An 11,738-nucleotide genomic window follows, 5' to 3' on the forward strand; every position below is an offset into this window, starting at 1 on the left:
CCCAGTCCCCGTCTCCCACCACGCCAGTCCTCGCATTTCTACTACGTACGAGACCCATGACACCAGAAAAGGGCTTTAGTCATAGGTCCAGATGTTCAAGGTGAGGAAAAAAGGCAATTTTCTGAATAGTTCCGGCAACCATGCCTGTTACACATTTGGTGGGCTCGACGGAGCGTCCACTGTGCGGTTCCTGTTTGCTGCGGTTCTAACCCGCATTTAACCCTTGGCCGTTCCGGTGCTGATTGGCCTGGTTTATTGGATTATATAGGATATCCCCAAACCGAAATCTTTCCATGCGTCCTCACAACAAAAGCCTGGCTTCGGATACGTTAATGAGAAGCGAGACAGGTACATCCCCTCACGGTACAGGATCCGGGGCAAGAATGGGGAAGCTTATACAGGGCAGATATAGCCGAGTCCCCAGCGAGGGTGAAAAGAAGCAACTTGCGGACGAGCGAAGACTGTTTGGAGACTATGTGTATGTACATCAGACGAGACCGTCGACGGCTAGACAGTGGAAGTGTGCATATTAACGGATTTTTAGCCCTATCCATGACCCCGGGAGCGTGAGGATAAGCATTCCCGGAACGTCTACCGCCAATAAGCCCAAGCCCGCTTCAGCGGCTAAGGTACGCCGGCCCTCTGGTCTGGTATTTCATTGCATGCGGGGCTGATGGGTTTGTTTTTCAGTCGTTTTCAGTTTTTAAGCCAACTAATACGCTCGGTACACGCCCAAGTAAACCCGCTCCTCGCCCAGCAAACAGCAATATCTACAGCCCATATTTTTGTTCGAAACCTATACTTGAAACCTCACCCACCAGCGATCACAGCGAGCGTCCGCGGAAAAAGCAAAAGACAGAAACGTCAAAGGACGTCATAGAATTGGACGATGAGAAAACTACCGGTCCTGCACCTTCGCTAACTAAACTTGTATCTCCTATTCGCTCTCCCGTTCGAAGTCCAGCGTACCAGAAGCAGAGAGCGATTCCGTCAACGAGTGAATATTGGGAGACCGAGAAAGCCACGCACCCCTCTACGCTTCCGGTTAAAAGTAAGAAAGGATGGGTAGGGCGCGTGGGGGATGATCCTGAGGAATTTGACGTGGAATCATTTGTCAAGGAAGCAACAAAAGAGCGCAAACGTACGACATCTAGGAACAAGAGTAAGGCCCTCTTGCCCGAAACAAACGCGAAAATGGGTTCGTTCATGTCGGCTATGGAAGCCTCCATGTCTTCCAGAGACTCGGGTCGAATTGATGGTGACGGCGCTATATCGGAGTCCGAAGAACGCAGGCTGGTGCAAAGAGAAAGCCCAGATGAGCTTCAAGGCGAAACAACTGTGGATGACTCGTGGCGTAAAAACGCTGAAAGGATAGTTTCACCAAGTAATATTCGCCCAACATCATTTCCAGCAGTCCAGAAGAATCGGAAAGAACCTAGAAGACAAAGTTCGCGAGAATCAACGTTCTCTGTCTGTCTGTTCCGTTACGGAGATGATGAAATGACTGGAACCATGCGACTTATTGTGGACAGAAAAAGAGTGACTTTGTCGCTGAAGCCCTCCCAGAATTCAGCTAATGCCAAATCCTACGACATCAAGAAGACAATATCTGTCTACTACGATGAAAAAGATAACCTCCCGAAGCTTCGGCTTAAGTTCTCGAAAGCAAAAGATACAGCGGACAGTGCTGATATGATATTTCTTACCGGGAAAGATCGCAGTCGTTTCTGCCTTTTGATTAAAACGTTAGTCCCGAGTATCAAGGAGCAAGTTAAGGAAAGGTACTCATATGCTGCATCTACGTTGGTTTCATGGAGGGCTAACCTTTCCTAGTTGGTGGATGGATAAAATGTTCAGTCTCGCAACGCCTACCGAAACGATCGACGAGCCTCCTTCCAGGCTCAAGCGTCATCCTCTAAAGGAGATATCTTCTGACAAAGAGGACAAGATCTCACAAACCCCAAACCAGAAACGGGTCAAGCTAAGCGATTCCCTTGTGAATGGATCTGCCGACCGTTCCGCAGAGACGACTGCCCCAGGAAAAATGCAAAGGATTGAAAGCGTTTGTATCCCGAGGGCGCAGGATTCTCGCGTAGAATCATTTGATTCTTTTAGTCATTCTCACCCTAAGGCTGTTAACTCGGGAGAAGCGGTACGAATTCCTGTTAAAACCTATAAATCGCCTAGAACTACGGTTCATGCGACCCGATCGAAAACGCGCAGGCAGCGTGCAGATATTGACAGGTGCGTTGTTTTGCCTCTTGACAACCTTTCAAATCTGCTCGGTCTGACTTTCTGACTAGTGACGGCGATGTACCATCGGAATCGTCTTATGGACGAGGCCAGTGGAAAAGGTGGAGCAAGTAAGTGACAACCCAGAATCAAATCTCGAATGTTATTAACTAGGGTTAGGCCACTTCTGTATCCCAAAGTTGGCAAGAAGAGGGCGGAAGTCGAAGCGCACGATCTAGCACGCTTGAAAGACGGTGAGTTCTTAAACGACAATCTTATAGAGCTCTATATTCGTTTCCTGGAACATCATCTGGAGCGGCAGCATCCAGAAACCTTCAAACGAATGTACTTTTTCAATTCTTTTTTCTATGCCAGCTTGACGAATACTTCAAGGGGCAAAAAAGGAATCAATTATCTCGGAGTGGAAAAATGGACGAGGTCCGTGGATATATTCAGCCGCGATTATGTTGTGGTCCCGATAAATGAGAACGCCCATTGGTATATGGCGATTATATGTAACTTGCCGGCGCTATTTGACTCAGCCCCCAAGAAGCAAAAGAGTGTTCAGGAAACTATGGCCCGCGATGAAGAAAATGCGAGTGGAGAACATGAAACTTCCAACCTTCATACCACGGATGATGGCCATGAAACCCCTCATAGCACATCTAGTGACGAGCAATCGGATATTGGTAAGGATAGGAACCTTACAAAATCTTTTGGTTCAATGGCCTTATCAGATAAAACTACAGAATCACCCTTCGGGGTCACTGAATCTCCGAGAGAAACTGAACTCACGGACAAAGATGAATGGCCAAATGATGATGAATATTCAGCATTGATTTCAAGAACGAAACAACCTGCTATGGAGAGAAGTTTGGATGAAAAAACCAGCAAATCGAAGTCAAAAAAGAAACGTGGCCAAAAACACCCCCCTCTACAGAAATACGAGACGAAGCAACCTATTATTATAACATTTGATTCACTAGGGTGTTCCAGGTCTCCAACCTCGCGGACACTACGAGAGTATCTCGAGGAAGAGGCGAAATCTAAACGGGCCGTTGATATTGATGTCAAGGAGGTCAAAGGAATGACAGCAAAACAGATTCCGCTGCAGCCCAATTTCTCTGATTGTGGCCTTTACCTCCTAGCGTACCTTGAGAAATTTGTTCAAGATCCCGACTCTTTTGTCAAGAAGTTGTTACAGAGAGAAATGGATGCGAAGAACGACTGGCCAAATTTGAGATCAGGTGTACTTCGTCGTCGGTTACGTGGCTTCCTCGATCAGCTCTATGAAGAGGAAAGCGGGAAACAGGATGGGCCACTGCTGGTCGATTCTAAGCCGTTGAATATTTTATTGGTTGATGCAGATGCCGATAAGCGGAAGAGTCAATCGAAAAACTGTTCAGAGGCATCAACATCATCGCCGAAACCACTTGAAGCACCTCAAGCCTCGCTTCATAAGGAGGCTCTTAGACCTCTTGCGGATCATGACGGACCCCAAGGAGACAGGCGGGCCCGAAAGGTGTCGCGGCCAACAACTCCAGTAAAAGGGTCTCTATCGTCTCGCGGAAAAGAAGCAAAAAGCGACTCGGGTCTAGTGGATATCACTATTGGCACGGAGCCGCCTAAGTCTCCCGATTCGCTCCTTAATGATATCGAAGCAGCTGTTTGGTCAGGGTCGACCGACCGCAAACCTCAGAAGTACAAATCTATAGTGGAAATTCCTAGGACCCCGTCTCCCGAGGTTCAGAGTATACAAAGGGATCGAAGCAGCAGTGAGCGCATCTTGAACAGTCCCTTGTTGTCGAGCCCCTCGAAGCGGGTGAAACGGAGCCGTTAGAGCATGCCCGTCCAAGCGTCGCCCGCCGTATCTTTTATTATGTCTTAAAATTCAGCCATTAAAGTGCATGGGTAGCAAGGTTGTTTGTATTTTATTTGGTTTGTGTGCATGGCGCCTATACAATCGTACTGCATGTCTGGCGGATAGACCTGAGGATTTGTCTGGAGTATTTGTGGTTAATTTTCCATTTGCATCTGCAGGAGTAACTACGCGAATGTTGGGAGGTAGGCTGGGTTCTCGACTATTATCGCCTTGTATATATACCTCTATCTATTGAACCGCATGGATTAGCATCCCGCTCCTCCTCAGCTTCGTGTTCCTCCCTGGCTTCCTCCCCTCGAGGGCGGAGCGGGCGCCAAGGCCGGCCCTGGGCTCCAAAGCTTGTCTTATCAATCTGGCCAGAGTGCCAACACCAGCTTCAGCATCAACAGCGAGGAAGCACAAGCAGCGCAATCCCCTCGGAAGTCACAAAAGAAAACAGCAGAATACAAGCGCTGCTTTCTTCCTCGTCTCTCTAAAATTCCAATTGTTTTTTTGCTGTTGACTTGGTGTTCTTCTTTTTGTTTTTCTTTTTGGCATAATGCATTCAGCGCTCAATCGCTTCCAAGGCGTGTTCGGCTTCTTCACCACTGTCGCCCTGGTGCTGGGGCTACTAACGTCGCTTTCTGTGGTGCTACACCCCGCTGAGCCGGTCACGAATATCGAGCTGTCAAATATCAAAGTGTAAGATATCTTCCTGCGATTCGCGACCGGAATGCTTCTTCCGAGTTAACGACCCTTTTTTCGAACAGTATCAAAGGCCGCCCGCACTATTACTCCGTAAAACGAGAAGAATATGCCCAGATTAGATTCAATCTAGACGCCGGTAAGATTTTTCCCCTAACGCCAGCCTTCCTCCCTCCGCCCAGCGAGCCAGCGCTAACTCGTGGCCCATTTCAGACCTCTCATCGCTTTTCAACTGGAACACCAAGCAACTTTTCGTCTACGTCCTGGCGTCTTACCCCTCCGCTACCTCTACGAGCAGCTCCTCGTCCTCCTCATCTTCCTCTACCAAAAACCTCACGACCACCACCGAATCCATCATCTGGGACACCATCATCCCCGCACGCGTTTCTCCATACTCTTTCTCCTCGCTGAAATCTCGTCTATTGCCCTCCTCCTCCTCCGCCAGCGCTACTAAGAAGCGCCGTAATTCGAATAGCAGTAGCAATAACACAAAGAAAGATGAAAAGGTCCCTGGCAAAATCAGGCTACGCAATCAAAAGCCCAAGTATCAGATCACTGATATCTCAGGAGCTATTGCTGAAAGGCAAAATGCCACGCTAATAGTGGGATGGAACGTTCAGCCATGGATTGGTGCACTGCAGTGGAGTTCAGGGACAAATATTGAAACTAACCTTGGTGGAATTTTCGGGAAAATCTTCATTCCACGTCCACGGGCGGGCAGAAGTAAACCCTTCGATTTCCCTGAGTTAAAAGGCAAAGTAAAGGCATCCCCTCAAGGGACTGGTTCCAGTTCGTCGTAGTCGATTGCTTATAACTCGATTTTACTTTCTATAGATTCACCATGTAACCGAATAATGGGATACTTGAGGGGTTTCATCGTTCTCAATGAGCTGTCAGCAGCATTAAGACACCTAATAAGCACTACGAGGTCGGCGTATGTACACGTAGATACATATCTAAACCAAGCCCTTGACAGCGCCACCAAGGTTATGCTACCCCATGCCTAGTGAACTAGAGAAGAGCTCAAGAGTGTGGAGAATGATCGTTTGTGGCCCTGTAGAGCCCAGTATCGAGGGCCTATGCCGACGTTTCGATATCGTCACTATGTGAGGTTGCTGACAAGTATAAATAGGGCAGTCGAATCATCGAACCCGATCCGTATAGGTGGGAGTCAACTTTTAGGTCAAGGGAGCGGGCTTGAGTGCAATATCAAACTTTCAACAGCGTTCGATACGGACAACAGGACATCCGATAATAGGCAGCATTATTTTGACATCCGTCTCCCGCAACAACTTAGGAACACCCGTTCTCAAACCGAAATTCGAATCTCTCTCTCTCTAAACATTCGCCGCCGGCCGACTTTTATTCTGCACTGGGGTATTAGGGCGATTTGCTCCAGCAGGAGGGGCTTGAGGGGGGGGATGGGAGTGTTCCCTCGTGACATCGCCGCCATTCTGGATGCGTCTCGAGAATATTCCCGGAGCCGGTTTGGTGACGAGACGGCCGGCATGGCCTCTTGCTCGACGGTCATAGTACACATATTCGCAGTAAAAAGCGTGGATGTGACCGGGGAAATATCTGCAACGAGCTTCAGTATCAGAAAAATCATAGCCTCTCCTGCGAAAATGCATGGCATACCCGAGCAAGGTCAATGTTATATTGATCAGAAGATCCGCTGAGCAGCCACTGACGAAGAACACGCCGATCGGGGGAACTAAGTATCGAGCGTTAAATCACCGATAAGCTTCCCAGTTGAATACTCAGGACATACGCAGCAGAGTCGAGATGATGAGAATGACGGTAGCACAGTATTCAGACATTTTCGTAATCCAGAAGCGCACGAATCGGCTTGAGAATACGTAAAGTTGGGCTGAATATCGACAAGGCCGCAAGTTACTTTCTGGAGGCCAATGATAAGAAAATAACGTATACTGATAAACGAACGTTGTGCCGACGAAAAAACGATAGTAGCGAAGAAAGCAAAAGATAGGGAAGAATCCTAAGTTGAGTGTTGGCTCCGAGCAACGATCGGCCTTTCTCTGGTGTGACGGTGTTGGATGGAGGAAGCCACCATCCGGCGACAGGAAGCCGAGATTCAGGTCACTGAATGTAGGGGACATGGGAATATCTTCTGGAACTAATTCTCATGCAAAAAGTAAACGAAAGTACGTATATACATACATACGTTCCAATCTTGAAGTAGTGTCTGATACAGGAAAGTTGACAATGATAGTGATAACGCTTCACCACAGCTGCGAGGGCTAGGAAATGATAATACGAAATCATGCACTAGAATGGCAGCATTCCGGTCTTGGATGCCCGTGCTCCTCGATGGTATAGTCTGACCCATAGTCGTCATCATCCTCAAAAATGCTCCCGCTATCCAATGAATCGGCGAAGCATGAAACAAAAAAGCTTTCATCATCCGCATTAAAAGACTCGAGCTCCTGTTTGGACTTGTTTCTCAGCATCTGTACAAATGAAGCTCGTTCTTCACGGCCGATTAGCCAAGGATATCCCTCCCATGGTTCTTTACTCTCCTTACGCCGAATGCCCTGTTCTGATATCGGCGGCGTCAAAAGACCATGTGATATTATGGCATAATCTCCCGCTCGCGAAAGCTCGTCCCGTTTTCTCCTGTAAACGGGACTATTAGAGCCATCAACGCTGTCTAACTCAAGCGGAGAGTCGCCCTCGACATAAGAATATGGGCTCCACCCAGCATCCGGGACAAAGCTCACACCACTGTCCGCCCGATTACGTCCTCCCTCAAATAAAACGGGAGTATAGAGTTGCTTTTGCACTTGTTCAGTGACCACGGGCTCTGGTAAAGAATGGTCATCGTTCCGCACTTGCTTAACTTTGTCCAAGAATGTTGAGTCTATCTTCGAGGAATTATTCTGTTTCGAATTCAGGCCACTAGCCGCAATCCCCCACGGGAGGAACTCTGTAAAAGGAAAGCCAGTATAGAACGAGTGAGATAGGGGCGCTGAAGGCCACTCGTAAGTGGACATGAATGTTTCATTTCTCCCTTCAACATTAGTTTCCGAACAATATATACCGCTAAACAACGAGCAGCTGTCCTTAACCACCGGTGGAGAGCGGCAGACACAATCCCCCGTAGGTCTCAAAATTTCTGAAGGCCTTGCCGGCTGCAGGGCCGGCTTTGATTGAGCAACGTGGCTCATCTTGTCGCTCGGTTCTGTGGAAGAGCCGTCGCAATTCCCCGGTGAAGTCTTCCCATCCTCCGGTTTTGTAGCAGGAAAGTCCGGAACTCTTCCATACTGAGTCGATTGCTCCCCGTCCGCTTCACTGGAATCTGAAAAATCCGATAGCCCACGACTTGGAACTTCATTGAGGCTAGAAGACGCTGAGTTATCCAACTCCATGATATGAGCCCTTTTAGAAACATTGATTGCAACTCTAACTCTGATTGTCTGCTTGAAACGCGCTTGGGCGGTAAAACATTGAGTGAGGGTGGCTTTGACTGTAAAATGAAGTATGTAGCAGGTAGGACCCCTGTCTTCCGCAAATTCAAATGGGTCGGCGTTTGGGTGCAGGTTACGCTCTGTAACATCAGAAACGAACGGCACGATACCTGAAAAGCTGCCAGTCTCGGGATTCCAATGAAGCCAGGACGCCGCCGTTGAAAAATGGATATGTTGATGTCGCTCGCTTATAAGGGCAGAACAGCTGCGGGATGGCGCAAGGTATCGTGGGACCAATTGAAGTTCGTCCCCCTCGATAACAGGGTGGTCGAATGGTTCGAATGTTATTTTGTCAGGGTTCCAGATTGCTTCCACTGGGTGTTCGTCAGTCTGAATTGAATGCTTTAGTTGGGTTGGCATTTTGAACCCAATACGGAGCTCTCCGGGGTCGGATCCAGTTTGAATAAAACAGTCATGAAGTCGAATGAGCTCCCCCAATAGATCGGACATATGCCCAGTAGAAGCAAACCAATTGAAAGGATTATGGCACTGTTTACAAAGATGCTTGGTTGCCAGTACCACATCTGCCAACCTGATGGCTACATGGAAAAGCTTTGGCTGCTTTTCTCGTAAGCTCGTCTCCATGTCTGGAGGTCTTTCGAGAGTGAATTTGTCCACATAGCGAATCTCTTCGTGCAATAAGTGTATGAGTGCCGTCCGGAAATGCTTCTCCCAGAATAAGATTTCATCCGCTTGGTCCGTTGTAAGGCCTAACCAGGCCTTAGTGATATCAAGATGCTCCACTCGCGGCGCCCTCCGAAGAGCTAGCATGTCGGGCGGAGCGAAACCACCATTATTATACTGATAGATTTGCGGAGAATATATATCAGCCAGGGAGCTGAAGCTGGGAAACGAGTTTCCAACTAAAAGATAGGCTTTCTTAGGTATGCGTTCACTGAAAAAAGGGCTCATGTCGTCGCAGCCTGGGCTATCATTGCGAAAGGTGGCCTATGAATATCAACAACCAGGAACCTGAAAGATATCAATCGATAAAACCAGAGTATGCTAACCTGGATGTTTGAAACCGGGCCGAAAATAGACTCCCGCGTTAATTTGTCTGACTTTCTAGCAGGCTCTGTTGTAGCATTGTCATCGCAAGCAATAGACTGTAAAGAATCAGTCATAAAGCCCGCAGCGCAACGAATAAAAGGCGAACCAACTGTCTGAATTGGACGCCGGTGTACGTCTCCAGTCGGAATAGGGATTCTCTCGGACACAGCCATACTGGGTTTAGGCTGAGGTGTGCAACTCATGTCTTTAGACGCGGGCTTTTAACTAAGGCAAACTTTATGTAATAGGTGCAGGTTTGTTGATGCCGGTGTACAATATATAATATATATATATATATTAGCCATTCGACGATACGTCCCGAGAGTTGTGGCGAGAGTTTAGCATGTTGGACGATGCTGTTAATAGTGACCTAATGACGAGGAAAGCACAATAGGGGGACTCGATGGTTGGGATATAGGGTAGGAATCATGGACCGGCAATGGCAGTGCGAACCGGTCTTCCACGAAGATTAAGAAGTTCGTTCGACCACGTACGCTTGGTACATGAGGGCGTTCAAGAGAGCAGATCTGGAATAAATACTTTGTAATTATTGCTCTAGGTCTATGTCCCAAAAAGGTGGCGATGGAGTTCAAGCTGGGAATAAGTGCTAGTTAAACGGTAGGAGCACACAAGTCCGATATTGAATAGATAGGCTCGCCAAGTCATGCCCGGTATACTGAGAGTCGTGGAAGAACGCGAGGAGATAATATCATCCCAAAGCATTGGAAAAATTAGACGGCATCGATTGATGCCCTCGTAGTTACTTGTTCATTCTTATTCCCCAACTTTGATATTTGGAGAAATGCATCCACCCCGTACCCTTCAAGGCTGTGAACCTCCAGATTTCCCGCCCAATACTCTGCATATACCCGGCTCATTGGCAAGCCCATGCCTAGGCGTAAATTAGGCGGCCTTGAACTAAGAGACGAAAGTGAACTTTCATGGTAGGGGTGCTCTCTTGCTGCATTTTCAGCTTCTGGTTTATTGCTTGGCTGCGAAAAGCCGGATACCTTTAGTTCTTGCATGGTTGCTGCGAGAGTAGGGACTTTGCCAAGGTTGTGGAGGCGTGCCTCTGTTCGGGGCCCTTTGCAGAAGGACCATAGATAGGGCAAGATATCTCGTGGAATACCTCCACCTTGATCAGAAACGCGAATGATGACGTGTTGTGGAGCTTCGCAGATGAGAACGTCAATCGGCGGTGGGTTTCCGGCGCAGTTTTTGTATTTTTCTGTGACCGCTTGGATAGAATTCCGAAGGATTTCGCCAATAATGTATTCCAGGTGGCCGAGAATATATGGGAAAATGGCATCCAGGTGGCCCTGCACTGTGATCTCCGGGATCTTTTGGCCAGACTCAAGTGTAGGCCGCAACAGGTCTTGCGCCAACTTACCGCATCGTTCGACCACGTTCTTGGCGTTGCACTTCAAGAACACCTCTCCAACAAAATCGGCATTCAGGTCTGTGCGCGAATTTGATTCAGGGAAATGCCATGGGGAGTTGAAGGTATCGGTGAGCGCGAGATGTTGTTCGGCAATAACACGTCGAGAGATTCTCTGCGCCCAATTAACGTTAAAATGGATAGCTTCTTGAGTATATCAATTGTTAGCCATACCGCACGCAGCATAGTATTCATAAACTGATCCATATGGTCCGGTTTGACCAGCTCCTGACATTCAATCACGCCCATAGCGAGATTGGGAATCACGGTCAAATGCTCTTTGAGCGTCTTCCGTAGCATGTCGCAATAGCGGTCATTGTCTTCCAGTGTTCGAATCTCCGGAATACTGCGAAACCGTTCAAAGGCTTTGTAGTAAAGCTCGTAGACATGTGATAGGTGCGGGTTGGTGACCACGACGTATGGAAGTCTTTGCATATCGCGGAGCCGATGCGCCAATCTCGTAGGAAGCTCCGTACGGACATAATTCGCGGAGCTTATCAGTCGATTTTCCGTCAAGGTACGACCGAAGAAGGTCAATTGTCGAAGACTTATTGGTCTCACGTCTCGCTCCACCCATCTGCGTCGACTGTTAGCAGTTGACACACAGCCAGTGGGGATTTCAGCGCAAAGAACGTACTCATCGAGAACCGAGCCTGGCCGCCAGGGTGGAGGTTTATTCAACTCCAAAGAAAACGGCCTTGCGGGCGGGCGACGTCTCAGCCGGATGCCTTGACAGCATCGACCGAGTTTGCTGTGGAACATGCTGCCCTGCCATGCACGCATGCAGTCACACCGTTCCCAAACAAAAAGGCAAGACAGAAGTGTCCAGGCAGAAGGGCTGTATGCTGCATCCTAACAGTGTTAGATCATGACTGCGGGTGGGGAGTTCACAGGTCAGGGTGGTGTGAGTCAAGCTTGGAGGTGAAGCTGGAAGTGTGGTTGTCCGTCCATCCTCAGGCGGTGA

At 48.4% G+C, this 11,738-nt stretch overlaps 4 protein-coding genes across 4 annotated transcripts; 2 read left to right on the forward strand and 2 right to left on the reverse strand.

The window, feature by feature from the left end:
• Nucleotides 1–383: 383 nt before the first annotated feature.
• UREG_03895 (uncharacterized protein) lies at nucleotides 384–4,072 on the forward strand (the record flags this gene model as incomplete). Its single annotated transcript, XM_002544332.1, has 6 exons — nucleotides 384–478; nucleotides 545–629; nucleotides 691–1,745; nucleotides 1,834–2,244; nucleotides 2,304–2,363; nucleotides 2,413–4,072. 6 exons carry the CDS (start codon nucleotides 384–386, stop codon nucleotides 4,070–4,072), a joined length of 3,366 nt encoding a protein of 1,121 aa, XP_002544378.1.
• Nucleotides 4,073–4,652: 580 nt separating this feature from the next.
• Nucleotides 4,653–6,477, forward strand: UREG_03896 (uncharacterized protein; the record flags this gene model as incomplete). Its single annotated transcript, XM_002544333.1, has 5 exons — nucleotides 4,653–4,795; nucleotides 4,864–4,937; nucleotides 5,012–5,587; nucleotides 5,775–5,904; nucleotides 5,931–6,477. The coding sequence occupies 5 exons, from the start codon at nucleotides 4,653–4,655 to the stop codon at nucleotides 6,475–6,477; spliced, it is 1,470 nt and encodes a 489-aa protein (XP_002544379.1).
• Nucleotides 6,478–7,080: 603 nt separating this feature from the next.
• UREG_03897 (uncharacterized protein) lies at nucleotides 7,081–8,646 on the reverse strand (the record flags this gene model as incomplete). Its single annotated transcript, XM_002544334.1, has 1 exon — nucleotides 7,081–8,646. The coding sequence occupies one exon, from the start codon at nucleotides 8,644–8,646 to the stop codon at nucleotides 7,081–7,083; it is 1,566 nt and encodes a 521-aa protein (XP_002544380.1).
• Nucleotides 8,647–10,067: 1,421 nt separating this feature from the next.
• Nucleotides 10,068–11,536, reverse strand: UREG_03898 (uncharacterized protein; the record flags this gene model as incomplete). Its single annotated transcript, XM_002544335.1, has 3 exons — nucleotides 10,068–10,889; nucleotides 10,949–11,351; nucleotides 11,412–11,536. 3 exons carry the CDS (start codon nucleotides 11,534–11,536, stop codon nucleotides 10,068–10,070), a joined length of 1,350 nt encoding a protein of 449 aa, XP_002544381.1.
• Between the last annotated feature and the right edge of the window lie 202 nt (nucleotides 11,537–11,738).

Source organism: Uncinocarpus reesii, genomic scaffold (assembly GCF_000003515.1).
Source record: "Uncinocarpus reesii 1704 scaffold_2 genomic scaffold, whole genome shotgun sequence".
Taxonomy (NCBI): Eukaryota; Fungi; Ascomycota; class Eurotiomycetes; order Onygenales; family Onygenaceae; genus Uncinocarpus; species Uncinocarpus reesii.